At 37.4% G+C, this 19410-nt stretch overlaps 1 protein-coding gene across 1 annotated transcript in view; it reads right to left on the reverse strand.

Moving 5' to 3' along the window:
• Acvr2a (activin A receptor type 2A) overlaps positions 1-19410 on the reverse strand; it is a 76790-nt gene extending 57380 nt beyond the window's left edge. The window contains exon 1 of the mRNA XM_027420474.2: positions 19200-19410. Coding sequence (XP_027276275.1) covers positions 19200-19254 — 55 coding nt within the window. The 5' untranslated portion in view covers positions 19255-19410. The remainder of the gene's footprint in view (positions 1-19199) is intronic.

Below are 19410 nucleotides of genomic sequence, written 5' to 3' on the forward strand. Positions count from 1 at the left end.
TGGGATCACTCCAAGCATTACTAATGGAAAGCACAAAAAGATGTCCTCCAAATTAAATAAGGCCATCTTTTACACCACTCACACAGATATGATGTGAGCTATATAACTAATAATTTTCCTCAAATGAGGCTGTGAATCTTCTAGAAAAAAGACCATGCTTTATTCATTTTCATAATACCAGACCTGATATACTTAATGCTTACAAGATAACTAATAAATAAGTCTGGAACTTAAAAGAAAGATCAAAGTCAGATATGTAACTCTGAACCTCCACATTTAGTTAAAACTAAAGATGAGAGATGACATTTTCAGCAGAGGACAAGTAAAATAAAAATTGTATAACCAGTGATCTCTGGGGATGGGGGAACTACAACACAAGAAAGATGGGGAGAATGAATGATAGGAAGACAACTGACAATAGAAGTGAAGGCACTAAGGGAACAAAAGAACAAAATCTGAAGGAATACAGACAACAGCATCAAACTCAAAAAGAGTCAAGTGAAACCGAACACAGAAAAGTAATCTTTAGATTAGGAATCATTAATCAACTAAATATCATTAATCTTTATGAGAATTGTTTCATGTTAACAGTAGGATAAAGAGAGAGCAGACGGTACAGAGAGGACAAAGACTCTTTCCCATTAATTTAGTCAACAAATATTCATTAAGCACTGAACACAAGGAATGCAATGACACTCATAAGGCCCACAATCCTTATCCTTAGGGGCTTTTATTTAGCAGCAATAAATTCCAGAAGAAACATGCCAAAGAACTCAAAAAGAATAAACCAAGCAGAATCCGAAACACAACTCTTAACTAGTGAAAGCTTTACTAAAAAGTAACCAATGCATTAAACAAACAAACAAGTAAATAAATAATTAAGGGTGGGTAAGATGGTTCAGTGGTTAAGAGCACTTGCTGTCATGTCAGCTGTCATGTGCCTGGCCATAATGATGATGGACTCATATCCCTCTGGACTATAGGCTCCAATTAAATGTTTCCTTCTATAAATTGCCTTGATCATGGTTTTATCACAGCAAACGGAAAATAAGGTACACACATAAATACACACACACACACACACACACACACACACACACACATAAACAAAATGTTATTTGATGCCAGAAACCATTAATTTTAGTAATCAATGTATCTAATGTTTATATCCTACACTCTCAGTTTCATAATGTAAGATTTAAAATTCCAGTGACTACATTCTCTAACTCTGATAGGCTCTACAGAACCTGGCAAAATAAGGGATACATAGTAGGAACCCCTTAATTATTGACTGCTCTCAATTATAGCTAAATGAAGTATGAAGTACAAAGATTAGCTTTTCTATAAATTCAATCATCTAAATTCAAACCATATCAACCAAAGATTTATTATTTGTCTCTAATACTCATGTGTCAGCTTTTATTTGTACTTCCTACTCTAAAAAATATAGGGGGAAAAAAGGATTTTCCTCCAATGCTCTTTATTTGTATTTTACTTTAAGCTTAATTAACATTATAACAGTTTGAGGTCCTTGAATTTTGGCAGAGCATGTGTTACAACTTTTTATCAACATATTTTAATATAAACAAGGGGAAAACCAAATCCTAATAACAGAACCAGCATAGGTAACCAGTACCAAGAGAGCAATTAATGCCCACAACTATTAAATGACTTTCCAAATAGGAGGCAAAAACACAAACTCATTTTTCATACAAAAAAAAAAAAAAAATCCAGAACTCTAAGAAGATGCACTCACTTTCAATGCTCAGCTCACTAACAACTGCAATGGTAACCAGAGGAAATGAATGCTGACCTGGTCCTAATCCTGGCTTAATGTAGAACCAAAAAGAACAGCTTTTTCTCAGTCTTTACACAGCTGTATTTCCATCAAGAGTGGAGAAAGCTCTGCTGTATCAGTCACAGGAATGATAACAGACCATCAACACCTCAGTTTGGTAACAGCATTTCTGGCTACATCAGGGGTTTCAAGGGGTGCCAGCAACAGCAGCTGCTCTTAGGATGGGAGCAAGAAGAAGAAACCTTGGCACAAGAGGGTGGAAGCAACACTGTTTAAGAACCAGTACCTCATTTTCATTTTTAATATATATTTTAGAATATTTGATTCAATAAAACCAATTTAAGTCCTATAGCCTTAAATAACCAGCTCTCCTGCTCATTCAGTCTAAGAGCTATAAGTCATGTAAGTCTCAGTTTCCTCATCTATGAAATGGGAATAATATCTGTCTTCTAAGGTGGACGATTCATGCATATTAGCACCAAAACTTACATCCTTAGCCCACAGCATACTTCAAGTGGTGGTTGTTGATGATGACAGTTTAAATAAATTGTAATCATCAGCAATAGTAATAGTAATTGAACCTAACAATATAGCTGGGCTGTAACATAACTTAAAAGTTCTAATTTTGACTAAGGAAATGTAATAACATAAAATCTGGCATATGTGCATAAGTGTGCCATATCAGAAAAACAATTCTAAACATTCCTTATCAAAAAACAAAAATGACTGAGAAAAGTACTTCAGCAATCAAGGACAGATTTTACATATAATTCTCTCTAGCAACAACTAACACCTATATGGGTTTATGGTTGCCATCTTGCCAAACAATAGCAGAACAACATTTGCCCTAAAATTACAACTCACTTTGGTGCTGCTTATAGCCATTTCTCTTTCTGGCTCCTCGGGTCCTAAGCATGGTTTCTTCAAAGTGTAGTACAAAGAAACCACTGCATAAAGTATTGCAAACAGTTCTCCTACTAAGGCTGGGAAATAGTGGGGTAAGCTCAACTCCAGTGGGTATTCTTTATATAAGAATTCTGAGCTTTAGCCTTACAGATTAGCGATTTCAGACATATTATGTCATCTCAAATCTGAATTAAGCAAAAATAAAATTTACTTCAAATAAACTCAAACAGAATCAAACAGGCACATAAAGTCACTTTAAAAACTTAAACAGATAAAGTTATTTACCAAGAAATACTGGTACTCAAGTCCTGGAAATTAAAACATGACTCACTTCTGGAAACCTCAGTTACTCTCCTAATAGATCCACTCCCTTTATCTCATTTGCAAAAGAGAGTTTTGATGCATTCTCACTTGGAAATATACTTCTGAATGAAAAAGCATCCCATTCTATAATTTCCTGACAAGATCTTTCAGTTTTTTGTGAATACTACTAATTTGAAAAAATGAACACTTTTCTCTAAATATCAAATGTTATAGAATTAAAGCAGAGTCAAAGAAATATTACTCATTTAAAAACAAACATTATTTCTGTTCTGAACAAAACAAGACAGCCAACTACCGAAGTACAGTCTCTCAAAAAATATACTAGAATGCCCTCAATTTTCAATTTTGGCTTGTGTATATTCAATAAACAGTTTAGACACAGCTAAATAACAACAAGCAGCATCAGCAATTAATATTTATTGAGTTATTTACAATGCTACATCCAAGAAGTCATTCAAAGCTCATTACAGCAACTTAACACTTCATAATAATATATAAAGAAGGTAGAACCATCATCTCCATGTCCTAGATGAGAACCAGGCCATCTGGCTCTCCTATTGTCAGTAAGCACTAAGCACTCTATTTTAAAGTGAGTGAACCTTAAAGAACTTAGGTGGGAACTACTAGCTGAAATTCATTCCAGATGATTAGTAATTCCATTGCAAAAGCAAGAATCTTACCCAGCCTAGGAATGAATACACTGTAGAAGTCTGTCGTCTTGCCACTCTTTACCTAAGTATGTGTCTGCTATAGTTTTGTTACTTTTCTAGTGAATAATAATAGCTTGTCCACCAATCTTTTTCTTCTTACAACCACTCCAAATCAAGTTAGAGACCAGAATCAATTAATTGTCACTGTATTTGCTAATTTAACATATAACAGGCAAAAAATGTTTCCAAGATACTTACTGTGATTTTGAAGTACTTAAAATGGGTGACTTTATTCCAGACTAATCAATCCAGTGTTACTTCCTTCACACAACTTTACAAAAGAACTATCCAATCAGCATATCAAAGGTACCAACCAAAAGCCAAGATTTTTCTTTAACCCAATTTACTAGCAGGCCCTGTTCTACCTGCAACACTTGTAAATTGCCACCTCAGGACAGCCAAGCTATCTGCTAGCCAGGTGGCCCTTCTACTTTAGTTTCCTTCCTAATTCACTTTTTAGCCAAATACATGATTGGATGACTCTTCCTCATCAATTTTCATCCTCAGTTCCCTGCTTTTTCTAGCATGAATTAAGGGTCCAACCAAGGAGACACAAAATAGAGAAATTCGAGGGGAAGAAAAAAATAAAGGTGTAATCTCTCCTCTATCACACATTACTCTTGTAGAGTTTCATTTCTTCCCCGATTGCCAGTTGGCCTATTACTGATGCTAATTCTGTGCCCCAGAATCTGGTAAGCTGCCACCAACTGGGATAGGTTTTGTTCCCAAAGGCACGAAGGTCATATATACCTTTTTTTCTACATCTTGGATGATTTCTTCCCCGATTACCAGTTGGCCTATTACTGATGCTAATTCTGTGCCCCAGAATCTAGTAAGCTGCCACCAACTGGGATAGGTTTTTGTTCCCAAAGGCACGAAGGTCATATATACCTTTTTTTCTACATCTTGGATGAGAAGGGCATCTCTTTGGGCCTCTGTTGTGATCCACATCATCCCACTTTCTCTTAAATAAAAAGCTAAGTCTCATACGGAAGCTCATGCAAGCAGCATACTGCAGAAAGCAAGCAAGATTCCTGTTTATAGTTCATTTGGCTATCACAGATTAACAAGAAAAGGGGGGGAATCTCAAAATCATTATCCCAAACTCTCCAAAAACAAGCTCTTAAACTTTCTGACAATGACAACACACTTGTCACTGTAACCTAATACACAAATACAAATGAAATTTCATAAAAACATCCATCATTATGAGTGACTTATCCTGATTATGACCATTTTCTTTCTTTCTATTAATGTGGATGTGCTACATGGATTTCAAGATGCTCCAATGAACTGTGCCCTAGGTTGAAAAGAAACCTCGAATTCTTTTCTCTCCCAACTCTCTTCTTCCATTCTCTTCTCCCTAGTCACATGCACAAAACTCCTTTAAAATCCTACCATAGGACCTTATAGGAGAACCTAGAACAGGTTTGAGGATGAGTCTAAGAGGCAGAAGAAAGATCAAGAAAGTCAGAAACTGTGATGATAATAGAGACATGGTTTCCTCAGATCTGCGAGGAGAACACTAAATCCTCAGAGACAGTGTTATCCTAAAGGATAAAGTTTTACAGTACTGTCAGAATACAAAATAGGTAAAATGGGAGTGTGGCTTGGTCTGGGGTGGTAGCCAACACATGTTGACAATGATTTTGTAAGTTCAGGGCTGGCTCAGTGGTTAAAAGCAGTAGCTGCTCTTCCAGAAGATGTGGGTTTGATGCCCAGCACCCACATGGCAGCTCACAACCTGCTGTTAACTCCAGTTCCAGGAGATCCAACACCCTCCTCTGGCCTCTGTTCTGGCTTCTGTAGGCACCAAGCCATGCATGTGGTGGAAAGACATACATGCAAGCAAACATCCACACACTTAAAATAGAATAATTGCTGGGGGAAAGTAAAGAAAATGTGTCCTAGGTTCAAAAGAAAAGTTTTGTTTAGAATGTATTTCTAATTGAGGGAGATGGGCCACCCACAGGTGTTCAAAAGAATGATAATCTTCTATAGATCAGATCCAATTTGTGGCCTGGTTTCATTCAGTCTCTAAACAATGGTTTTACATTTTTAAACAGTTTAAAAACAATGAAACAATATTTTATGACACATGAAAATTACATGAAACTGAAATTTCAGCATACACAAAGCCTCACTAGAATATATTCACAGTGGTTTGTTTATGCAATAGTTATGGCTACTTCTGTTTTAAAATAGGTAGAGCTTAATAACTCTAAGAGACTGCTTTAAAATATTTACTATCTGGCCCTTTATTTAAAAAGAAAAAAAGTTTGTAAACTGTCCTAAACACTTGAAATCACTGACCATTCAATCCCCAATATGTTAGACACTGGGAACTGTATAGTAAAAAATAATCCTTATACAGATTGTGAAAGATAAGGGAGAGAAAAACAGAAAGCAATTAGTAGGAACTACCAGAGAGACATTATTGCAAAAGATGAGGATGGACAGGGGTCATTGTAAGAAGCAAGCATTCCTTTCATAGTTAATACAAGCTGCTTACAGAATTAGCATCCTTATTCACTGGCAGCTTACAGACATTAAGAACCACAAAATTCTGGCCATTGGTGGTGGCACATGATTTGAATCCCAGAACCTGGGAGGCAGAGGCAGGTGAATCTCCGTGAGTTTGAGGCCAGCGGCCAGCCTGGACTACAGAGCAAGTTCCAGGACAAGCTCCAAAGCTACAGAGAAACACTATCTCGAAAAAACAAAAACAAAAAACAAAAGGGAAAAAAAAAGAATTACAAAATTCTGAATTAGAAATTCTGTCATAGTTAAAAATTTACATTTCTCTATACACCTTGAAAAACAACACTGTATTATTTACAAAAATATTTGGTGACCCAATTCAAACTTTTACATTTCATGTATAATTTTATATATGCATATGGGTTTCTGTGTGTAGTCTTAGATCCTACTTAATCTAGTAAGTTGGCCACTACAAATTCCACTACACACGGAAGGGAACTGAGGTTACAGAATTTCTCTAAGTTCACAGCATACTCTACATCATTGTAGACAGAAGTCCCAATATCTATGTTTCCTCCCTGCCAAATGTTTCCTCTTTTTTCTTTAAATACTAATAAGAAGATTGCATAATTAATTAATTTTACTAAATTTCAAGATAAGGGAAGTACTCCATTACCCTGAAATTAGTAAATTTTAAAATAAGGAAAGCTCTTACAGTTACCAAACAACATTTATGCCAACAACATTGATTTTTATTTCTCTTAACTAGCCCTTATGATGTACCATGTTACAATGGTAAAAGATTCTGTAAATGTAAAGGCAGGGCCATCAACTTCTGTTCTCTAGTTTAATGATCTGAGTTCCTTTCATGACAGCGATACAAGGCTGTTAACTATAAAAATGCCACTGAAATCAAGGCTGATAAATATGTCATCAGTCTAAACAGAACTACAGTTTTTGATATGTGGACATTCTTGGTCTACAGTAAAAAAGCCTGTAGGTAAGAGATAAAACTCAGCTTCATTTAGCTCCATTAGAAATGAAGTCTGCCTACATTCCTCTAATCCTAATCCACGATTCACTTCAGCCTTCAAAACTGGGGCCAGCATAGGTATTCACAGGCCTACCATCCTGATGGAGAGAGCCACATGACCATTTATTAGACCCTTGCAGTACTCCAACCCTCCTATTATAATTGCCTCTATTATTTTTAACTCTCTTGGCTAACAACTGAGTCCCAATTCAACACCCAAACCAGGTTTGTATAATTTTAAGGAAGAAAATAAGAAAAGGTTATTACCAAATAAGATTTGCTATATAATCATTATACAGACTAAAAAGCTGGTAAAAGGCCAGGCTCCTCTGGCTGGTTTCATCATTCTTCACTACTGTGGAGCAGAGCAGTTTTTCCTAGTCAAGGATGATGATGCTGAACCTCTGCCCTAGGAAGAATTGGTCTCCTTGCACCAAGCACACTTGCCTCCTCCATCCAACAGTCGAGGCTATAAATGTGTCCAAATAAAATACCAAGTTCAGGCTATAGCCCTGAATAAAGCTATCAGCCTAAAGTACAATTTGTCATTTCACCTTTTAAATAAGATCTTCATAACCTGAAAAGATAAACTTTTAAGTAAATAAATTTCTAACAAGATAAATTTTTAAGACTTAAGATACAAAATGTACTTACATTTTTACTTTTGAATCCTCAAACATGTCAATAAAACAATATACCATATGCTTGGCACAGTAAAGAGGTAGCAATTTAAAATGGGGGGGCATATGGAGAGAAAACTAAAAATATAAAATAGCATAAAGATGAAATCTAAAGACAGGAATGTCACAAAAACACAATAACTTAGCCTAGGTTTGATCATCTCTTCTGTTGGTTTGTCTGTTCACTGAGATGGTATATTGAGAGAACTTACATACATAGGAAGCAAGGTTGATTGATTTGGTTTTTCGTTTTAAATAATGACAAATTTGGGGAAGGATAATGTTAAAAGTACTGGAAGTTACAGACAAGCTTTATAATACAAGCAGATATTGTGCAAAGCCAAAAGGGGCCTTGGACACTCTCTGGCTTACACTGTGTGAGAACCTGCTTACTGGTCTCCCTCTTTGCTCCTATACATTTCCTACAGACAAGTAGGAAAAATGTTAACATCTAAACCAAGAGGTCTTACTCTTAAGACCTCTTTACTTCCCTCTGTTCTCTGCATTTTATTCTAACTCCTGTCCCACCCCTGTGAGAGTCCTGTCTGATGTTATCCCTACCTCTTTCTGCAGTTCCTTCCCTGAATTTCTTCAGGCAGCCAGTAAGTGTCTAGGAACTGTGCTATTTCCTGGGGTGCTGTGATGAAGGAACCTCCTCCCATACTGAGTTTGTACTTTAGTAGTGGAATGTACAAATAAGAAACAGGCAAAAAGGGGGAAAAAAGGCAAATAACTAGAGACTGTAATATGTAACATGAGGCAAGTAAAATGTTAAACTCTCAGCACCTCTTAATTTCTGACGGTACATACAGCAATATATAATTATCTGATTCATTTCACTGTATCTTTTCCACAGGAGCTCCATAGGACATAATCATGCCTGTATTGTTCACTGCATCTCCTAATCATTTAGCATTGAATTGACCATGTATCCACGTATATCTGTTAAATGAACAAGTCATCACTTTAATTCAGGAATAAGTAAAATGAGGTCTTGATGTTGTTAAGGTCAAAAAAGAGTCAGTAGAAAAGGAGTTTGAGTGGCATACTCTTTAAGTCCCAAATAAGCATCTGTTTAAAATATGATGTTTGCAGGGTAGTAGTGATACACACATTTAATTCTGGCACTTGGGAGGCAGAGGCAGGTCGATCTACAGAGCCAGTTCTAGGACTGCCAGAGTTACATACAGAATCCTTGTGCTGGGGGGAAAAAAAAAAACCTAAATAAATAATATTGACTGTTTTGTTTGATGACAGTCTCCTACAGTTCAGGCTAGCCTCAAACTCATTACTAAGCCAAGAATTGACCTTGAATTTCTGATCCTCCTGCCTCCACCTGGAGTGCTGAAATGACAAGACTGCACCATGACTCTTCTGTGGCACTAGGAAATTGAACCCAGGGCTCTATGTTTCATGGGTAAGCACTTAACCAACTGAGCTACATCCCAAACCTTCAAAATATTTGTTTTTAAAATTCAAACAGAATGGCAGAAGAGAAAGCTCAATGGGTAACAATGCTTGCTCTAAAACACAAAAGGCTGAGTCTGAATCCCCAGTACTTGCTCTGACATGACTGGCTGCAAGTGCCTGCAATTCCAACACTGGGAAATTGAGGGGGTGACAGACAGATCCTGAGAGCTCTCTGGCCAGCCAGCCTCACTGAAAGAAAACAGTGCACACCTAACCATCTGGTTCACTGAGATACAAACTGAGACTCAAGGCAGGAAAGAAGACAGCAACACAAGAAGAAACCTGGAGACCTGTTCTGGCTTCTACATGCACAAGTACTAGTATACACACCCTCATTCGTAGGCATTCACCAGACACTCAAACATGCATGCACACATATACAAATCTTTGGCTGTATCATTGTTAAAATAATATTTTGCTATAATTGATATAATTTAACTAAATTAAATTAAAAAAAAATCTCCCAAGAGCTGAACCTGTATTTCAAATGTCTTAAATACTATGTCCTTCTAAATTAGACTCAAAGATTACTAACATAAGTTAATGTTATTCTGGAGCAGCTATTATGTTATATAGTGTACTTCGTTTAATACAACTTGGTTTATAAATTTTAAACTGTTAATCTCAGAATTTTAGAAACTTGCCAAGCTCTAACAACTCAGCCATTCCCAGCCATCTTGAAATGTGTTAGGTGACAACTTCGAAGTATCACCTACACTCATAAAGATGTGAGCAAAAGATTTCTTTTTCCTAATAATGGTATCATGGAGTGGGGGCAGGGTCTCACTCTGAAGCCCAGGCAGGCCCATAACTCACTATGTAGCCTACACCGGCCTTAAAATCATGGCAATCCTCCATGGCAATGCCTCAGCCTCACAAATTCTGGGATTACATGAGTGAACTACTACACTTGTAGTATTTTTTTGTGTTTTGTTTTTTCAGACAGGGTTTCTCTGTGTAGCCTTGGCTATCCTGAAACTCATTCTGTTAACCAGGCTGGCCTCAAACTCATAGAGGTCCTCCTGCCTCTGCCTTCCAAGGGCTGGGATCAGAGATGTATGCTACCAGGCAAGTTTTTTTTGTTTTTTTGTTTTGTTTTGTTTTGTGTTTTTGTCTTTAGCATCATTTCTACAAAATACAAACTTTAAAATCAGTAATCCTAACTAGGAATGAAACTTAAAAATTTTTAAAGCTCCAGGCTTAGTAAGAGGCATATTTTATTACAATATATAAAGAGTTGACATGTTTTAAAACAATCTGTCCCCACATGTGCAACCAGTCCTTCTAGTTACTGTCGTCCTGCTTTGCATTTGCTATTTCAACAACACTGAAAAATAGTTATACCTAGTAATATTCTAGACAATTAAAGAAAAATTGTTTCTATCTCGTGCAGAAAAATGACCTATGGAGCAAGTAGGCTTCAGACATGAACAGCACATACAAACTTCAGCACACACTTCAGTCTACTTGTGTAGAACAGAATTACTGTAAGGAAATGCCTCACAAAAATTAAGAACATAATCTAGATCATCAATAAGAGTTATGACTGTAACTATTAGAAGATAACCATTATTTAAGCACAAACATTTAGAGCCATTAATGCTCAGAATCATTACTAGATACAAATGGTGATATATCCGTCAGTGTCTCCCCTTGTAATAAAAACTATCATTACATTTTCTCATGGGTTTTAGTTCCCTTTTATTTTTCTAAATTTAAATGTGTACCTTCATTCATGTTTACAATCTAAATCCACAGCCATCTAATACACTTATTTAAGCATACATTATATTTCTATTTCCTTCTGGCTTGTTAGTTCTTTACCACTTATATTTGGTAATGCTATCATCTACCTTGATTCTTCACTTTTTTTTCTGTCCTGTACTCCACATACAAGAATCTATATCATCCAGTCCAATCTCACCTCAGTTTCTGTTCTTCCATCTGGATCTATGCCCTCAGCTGAGACTGTGTATCTCTCTAAGCAAGTATAAAAATTCTTTAGCACAACAATCCTTCCCTCAGATTACGTCCGAATTCATCCAGCCCACATTGTCTTCCAGCCATTCTCACATTCATGTTCAAGTATCACCTGTGTTTCTGATACTCTTTTGTGGTTTTTTTCATTCATATTCCATAAATATCCTTTTAAATTTCCTGCTAAGACCTTGTATTCCCAGTATCAGGACCAATTTCTGCTGGGTTTTCTTCCTGAGTGAAAAACTCTGAAATTCCCCAGATTCAGGAAGGTGCTAAAACAGAATTAGACTGTAATTTAAACAACTGGACCAAAGGAAGGAAGGGTTCAGAAAGCCAGGTCCAAGTTCTCCCCTGGGATAGTCTGCTCTTTACTCCACACACTGGCACACAAGGTTAATTTTACAGCCATATTCTTCTGCACATGGGTTTCTATACATTTTCCCATCTCATTCAGGCAGCACAGGGCAAATGAAATGAGGGAATTGATGGACTAGATCAGTGTTTTGACAATTACAGTCCCTTAGTTGGTCACTGACTCAATGTATCATACTACTCAACATTTTTTAAATATAGTTATTTGTTTTAAGTGTATGGGTGTTTGGTCTGCATGTAAGTCTGTGTATCAAATGCATGCCTGCTGCCCACATTGGTCAGAAGAGATCATCAGATACCCTAGGGCTGTGAGCCACCATGTGGGTGCTAGGAATTGAATTTAGATCCTGGGGAGATCAGCCAGTGCGCTGAACTGCTAATATATCTCTCCAGCCCTAATACTTAGCATTTTTAAATGAAACAGAATATAAAAATAAAAGTATCCTTCCTATACACAGCAAAAGTAAGTAATTCATGAAGCTTTATTCTAACACACACAACAGAAACACTACCACATGGGAACTAAGTCATGATACAATGTATAAGTCTCCTTGAGGATTATAGTTTTAAAATTATGAAAGCCACTTAACTTGAAGATATGGTCAATCTTTAAAAACTTACAAAATTCAAATTCTAATGAGATGTTAATCTAAGGATTAGACATAAAGAAGTTCTTTGGTTGGTTGGTTGGTTGGTTGGTTGGTTGGTTGGTTTCTCAAGACAGGGTTTAATCTAAGGATTAGACATAAAGAAGTTCTTTGGTTGGTTGGTTGGTTGGTTGGTTGGTGGTTGGTTGGTTTCTCAAGACAGGGTTTCTTTGTATAACAGCCCTGGCTGTCTTGGAGCTAGCTCTGTAGACCAGGCTGGCCTTGAACTCACAGAGATCCACCTGACTCTGCCTCCCGAGTGCTGGGATTAAAGCCATGAGCCACAACACCCAGTCAACACAAAGCATTTTTTAAAAGTGAACAGAACTTGAGGGTATCATAACAACCACTAGCAAAATGCTTTTTCTTATTAAGATGTCACTATTGCCATCTAATCCTAAATTTCAGAAAGCTTTTAGCGATTGCATAACCTGAGTTTATTACTTAATAACATAAATGGAAATGTCTCCAAACATGCAAAGATGTTACATTTCAATTACTAATCCTTCCCTCCTACTATGTGTCAGGGTCAACACATAGGGTTTGGAGTTAAAGGGAAACTCTGAAAAGATGAAAATGCAAGGTAAGCATTTCTATTACATTAAAGAAGAAATTTGCAAGTGAACATTTGCAACAATTACTGAAATAAAGGTCACTTAGAAAGTGTTAAAGAACAAAAAGCTACTACCTCAAAAGCAGTTAGGTGGCAAAAAAAAAATATTTCTAAGGATAACACTTCTCAGTATTAAATAAAAACTAGGAGTTAGCCAGGTAAAGGAGGAAGAAACAACACTGGAAAATGTTCAAGGCATACAATAAAGGGTAACTGCATTTTGAGTTTGTATGACTGTAGCACAGAACTCATGAGAAGGAAGAGTGGCAACAATGTAGGAGGAGTTTGCCAGGCCTGGTGGCAAAGGAAGATGGACCTCTGTGAGTTCAAGGTCACCCTGATCTACACAGTTTTCCAGGCCAAAGCTGCACAGTGAAAAACCTGTCTCAAAACAAACAACAAAATCCACTAGTGCTCATGTGCCACTTCATTATCAAACCATTCTAAAGTGGGCATCATTTATAGCCCCATTTTGTAGGTAAGAAAAATGGAATATAAGAAAATGAGCTCAAAGGTGAAGGTGTGAAGCCTATTTAAACCAAGGAAATCTAGTATAAAATGTATAGTTTTAACCACTATACCAAGAGGTTAGAAAAAGCAGGCAAGAACCAAATGATGAAGGACCCTATATGTCACTATACTAAGGTGATTCAGTCAGTGAAAGATTTTAAGCAAGAATGACATTTGTTTGTTTGTTTGTTTTTAAAGGCAGATTGTCACTATGTAAACCAAGACAGTTAGAAACTTGAGCTCTCCCTGCTTCTTCCTCCCCTGTGCTAGGATTACAAGCAGTTCCACCATATCCAACCTCAAATTTATTTTTTAATGACAGTAGTTTGCAGTAGTACCTTGGGGAAAAAACAGGTAACTAGCTAATCTTACCTAACAAGATTACAGTTTAGGTCGAAAGCTGGACAGATGAGCTACACTATCCTAGCACTAGAACCCAAGTCTAAACACATCACCATACATTTTTTCCCTAGGCCCACCATTCTAAAAGTCCACAAATTTCAACCTCAGTGAACAACATAATTCTTTAAAGTCCCTTTATTAAACAAAGCCTAACCACTAAATGTATTGGGTGTACATGAAAGTGACCAAGGAATCTGGTAAAGGACAGAATGTCAACTACTATCTACAATAGTTTTCTTGCCTTCTTCCTCTATACTCTATTCCTGGAACTTTCATCTTCAATAGTCAATTTTAAATCAATGTTCTGTCTAGACATGACTGTTATAACTTAACAGAATTAAATCTACTGCAGAGGAAGTCTAATGTGGGCCCATCAGTGGCAATAAATCCACTCACAGGTCTGGTCAAATTTTGGCTTAAACAGAAAATAAATGAATAAGAGATTTTTCTAAGGCAGAGAAAAGTTAAGAAAAAGCTTGAACATGAAAAAAAAAAAAAAGTAAGAGTAACGTGAAATTTAAACCAGGTACACTATGAATGCATGACAGTCCAAACTGCACCAAATGAAAACACAGTGGGGAAAGACTATGAAGGAGCTGGAGAGATAGCTCCGCAGTTAAGAGCACTGGCTGCTCTTCCAGAGGCCCAGTGTTCCATTCCAAGCACCCACATCAGGCCAACAGCTTGTAACTCCAACTCACATCCACATCATACCCATATGCAGACACACATACTAACATATAATTAAAAGTAATGAAAATGATTTTCTAAAAAAGACTATTCTCAAACATTCTAGATTCTCTTTTGAATGGTGTAGTGCTATATACTTTAAGAGTTGCACTGTGATTTTCATCTTGTCTGGGTAGATTAACTTTCTTAAACCCAGAGTTCAAACCCATAAAGTATTTGTTAATTGCAATCAAGATATAACCTTAAAAAGAACAAAGGTCTTCAAGGGATCATAGAATATTACTTTATGTGTCCTAAATGAGTAATCATAACCAAAAGCCAACTAATTATTTTCAAGAAAATTATACAATCAAGAAATCATTTTTAAAATGTTAAAGTTATAAACAAGAAATACCCTTTTTTAAAACAATGAACTTCTATCTTGAAATCATTTAGGGAATACATTTATTCTGTCTGCATGATATAAAACTTTTAAGCACCAAATTTAGCATGCAACCCACAACCACGAAGCTCCTAATTGGTGAGTATTATGAAAGAGAATACCAGATCAAAAACAAATATGGCTCAACTTGATAACCTGACCAATTATTCATCGTGTCTATGAGCATCAGTTTTCATGAACAGTCAGAATGGGTCACTGGAGAGTTTATTCACAATGGTCAGCAAAACACTGTAAATGGAGTATATAAGGATGAAATGATGCATACAACTAGAACTTAAATTCAAACGTATTCTACACTTAAAAGGTAATGAAACAGAGTGACCTGTAGATCACCAACACCCTGCACTAGTAAAACTTAGATGACTGACTTAGATGTGAGGGAGCCCACAGCTCTTTCACCAACATATTAATGCTTTTTAAAATTTATTTATTTATTTATTTATTTATTTATTTGTTTGTTTGTGTGTATGAGTGCTCTGTCTTCCTGTAGTTCTGCATAACAGAAATGGCATCACATCCCACTATAGATGATTCTAAGCTACCATGAGGTTGCTGGGAATAGAACTCAAAACCTCTGGAAGAGCAACTATTGCTGTTAACCACTGAGCCACCTCTCCAGCCCTCCATATTAATGCTTTTAAAGCTTAGGAATTAAAAAAAAAGTTTCTCAAGCTGAGCACTGCTGACAGTTCTTGAGCTTGATGATTCTTTGTTATGGTAGCTATCGCGTGCAGCGTCCCTATCGTCCACCCACTAGGTGCCAGTAGCATCCCCTCCCCAGTTTTGACAAACAAAAATTTCTTCAGATGTCTCCTGAGAAGAGACAAAAAAAACACTCCAGCATATGAACCACTAGCTCAGATCATAAACAGAAAAAATTACAAAATGGAATGGGGGAGGGAGAAATTTTCTGTTTTGTTTTATTATTTGGTCTGTATGTTTTGGCTTATCATATTTGGATTTGATCACATACATGTAAGAAATTTCTGCTTTTAAGATACAAAGCACTGGGGCTGGAGATTTGACTTGACACTTAAGAACACTTGCTACTCTTCCTGAGGACCAGAATTCAGTTCCCAGCACCCACATAGATAGCTCATAACTAATTCTGGAGGACTTAACACCTCTGATGACCTCCATGCATTCACTTACACATGCAAACATGCAGACACACACCTACACATAATTAATACTAGTAAAAATAAATCTTTCCTAAAAAAAAAAGAAAGAAAGAAAGAAGTATTTATTATCTATTACTTGCTAGTCAACATTCAGAAGTCCTAAATTGTACTCTCAGCTCTCCCTCCAACCACAGTGATAGCTAAATATCAATACTGCTCTTCTTTCGTGAGTATACTGACCATACTGTTCCCAGTTCACACACAATCCAAAGAATCCTCAACTTCAGAGCCACTCAAACACCACAGGAACTTTAACATCCTAGGTGGGATAAACTTCAGTACTGGGTAAAGTTAAATTCATCCTCATATTTTAGCAAATTGTGAGAAAAGACGCAAATTAACCATGATGCTTCAAAAAGTAAGAAGCAGATTTGTGTTTTGAAACAGACTCTGAAGAAGGATAAAGAGGAATAAAAAAATTAAAAATCATAGAATCTGAAGACATTCCAGGATGAGGGCAAAATTTGAAATGTTTCTCCTGGAATGAGAGCAAGGAGGAAATTATACACTTGGCCATATCCTACAGGGATAGGCTGCATAATCAGTCTCCATAGCACATACCATGGGAAAGAAGCTGAAAAAAAAAAAAAAAAACCGAAGACCACAAAACACCACACACACACACACACACACACACACACACACACACACACACACACACACACACACACACACACACACACACACACACACACACACAGAGCAAGTATCTGTCTTTCCTGAACACCTAGAATAAACAAGTTACTACTGTTTCCGATTTGATGTTTTTTTAAAGTCAGCTACCCAGAAACAAACTGGTAATTTAGTAAATTACTTAATTCTAATAAAAATAGCCACCCTCTGTTTCCAGTGCCAGATTACACATTACACAGAGAAATCAATTAGAACACACACACACACACACACACACACACACACACACACACACACACTTTTTCAGAGTGCATTTAACATGTAACAAAGTCCTTTTTTAAAGAAATATCAGGCATTTTAAGCAAAAAAAAAAAAAGTATCAATATGGAGCATAGCTTTTCAAATTATTTCAATGGATTACCTATATTATGTTCTGTCACAACAAAACTCTATTTCAAAATTTTTGCTATTAACCTGCAAGCCCAGTGAAAATAATCATAAATTGAACTACTGCTCAATTCTTTTTACTCGAAAGTCAAGCAGAGGAAGCTGTAAGATCTGTAGTGTCAGTCTGCCTTTCCACAAGTGATACCTTGGGGTTGTTCAAGAATAACCTCCTTCATCAATTAATGAGACTCAGGTGGGTTTGGCAAAGAATAATGTCTACAATCCCTTGATCCATGGCCATGATGCCCCTCCTCCTCAAGGGCAGATTAGGAGAGAGAGAGAGAGAGAGAGAGAGAGAGAGAGAGAGAGAGAGAGAGAGAGAGAGAGAGAGAGAGAGATCTGAACAGGAGTTCACCAGCCAAACATATAGGGTCAGGGAGGAAAAAAAAAAAAAAGAAGAAGAGTACTATGAGAGAGAAAAACTACAGGGTTAAGTCATTTCACAAAAGCAAGATGTTTAACATTATCAGACACCATTGTTTAGCATGCTCTCCAAACCGAGCACAAAAAGAACTGTCCGCCTGCCTTAAGCATGTTCCTTCTTCCATTTAAACAGACATGATTCTTTTGGTTAATCTCTGGCAATGATCGCCATTTCACAACACATCCAGCCCACCCGGAACTGATCAATACCACTACAGACATAAGACTAGACTTTATCCATTTATTAACCACAAGGAAATGTACCATTCAGCAAAAATTCTATACATTACAAAAGATTCTATTAAAAGGGGGGTGGGGTAGGGAAGACGGACACACTCAACACACACACAACAGAGAGGTACACAAAGAAAAGACTACCACCTTCTAATTTCCCTATGACATAAGAGGTAACGACACAGCCATGAAACCTGTCAATTTGTCCCCCCACCCCTATTCTTTACCACAACCTAGCAAATATACATTGGATATTTATAGTGAATGCATTCATTGTGACTTTTAAACTGTTTCATTCCTCGAACTAACTCTCCTGTCAAGTGGATCTGCACACCTTTCAGCTAGATGTATGCATTTCCAAATTTCAAGTACAAAAGCCTAGCTTTTTCCAACCACTGGTTGCAACCATACAACGTCCTCACATAATCAAATTTTTGGATATAAAATGGCCAGAGTATTCTCCTAACCTTGAGCTAGAATACATCTCACAAGAACAGCATATTTTAACAGTGAGCACAATTTCACAAGCCCTGTTCTAAACTGAAAACAATGCGTCGGTACAAAGCGTTTAAAATAAGTAATCCGTAGGTAAGCAGAATCTACGCCTGAAAAGAGCACACAAATGGTGGGTGAAAGCCAGCATATACCACCAACACGCAGCAGCATACCTCTTCTGCACCGGGTTATGGTTAATACTCCGACAACTAAAACTATTTTTAACACTACTGGACAATGAAGTTGGAGAAGACGTGAGAGGAGACCTAGATTAAATTGCTGATAGGATGCATTGTTTCTCACAGTCAAAATTAAACACCAACTCGCTTGATCTATGTCTCGATATTCACCGGTGAAGCACTAATTAGATGACGACCAAAACCGGTCCTTGTTTTGGAACAGCTTAGGGCTAAATGACATTTCGGAATACTCCTTTTGGGTCTCAACCTTTACATAAATTTTCACTTGTGGTATTTGCGGCTTAACAGCAACCCAACCAGTGCTGTCATCGAGTGTTATGGCCACAAAACCATGACTTTCTCACTTCCACAACAACACAGCACTCAATCTATCAGTTCGCCAAACCAACCCAAAACAAGAGGAATTCATGGAGGTTTCCAGATTGTCAGGGCTGCGGGGTCGGGCGCGGGAAAGCCTCGGCCGCCCCAGAGCTGCCCAGCCGAGACCGCAGCCGGCCACAGCCCCGCCGCGCCGGCTCCTCCACCTACCTGAAGAGCAGGAGATAAGAAAGACGGCGAACGCCAACTTTGCAGCAGCTCCCATTTTCCCGAGGCGCCGGGGAAGCCGAAGGAAGTTCTCGCTAGATATCCAGTTCCCTGGGTCTTCCTCAGAGACAAACCTCCTGGTGTAAAATCAACCGTCATAAAACATATTCGGAAGCCCCAAGGCGGGGTGGGGGGGGTTGGTGGGGAGGTTGGA

The sequence above is a fragment of the Cricetulus griseus genome, chromosome 6 (genome assembly GCF_003668045.3).
Source record: "Cricetulus griseus strain 17A/GY chromosome 6, alternate assembly CriGri-PICRH-1.0, whole genome shotgun sequence".
Taxonomy (NCBI): domain Eukaryota; kingdom Metazoa; phylum Chordata; class Mammalia; order Rodentia; family Cricetidae; genus Cricetulus; species Cricetulus griseus.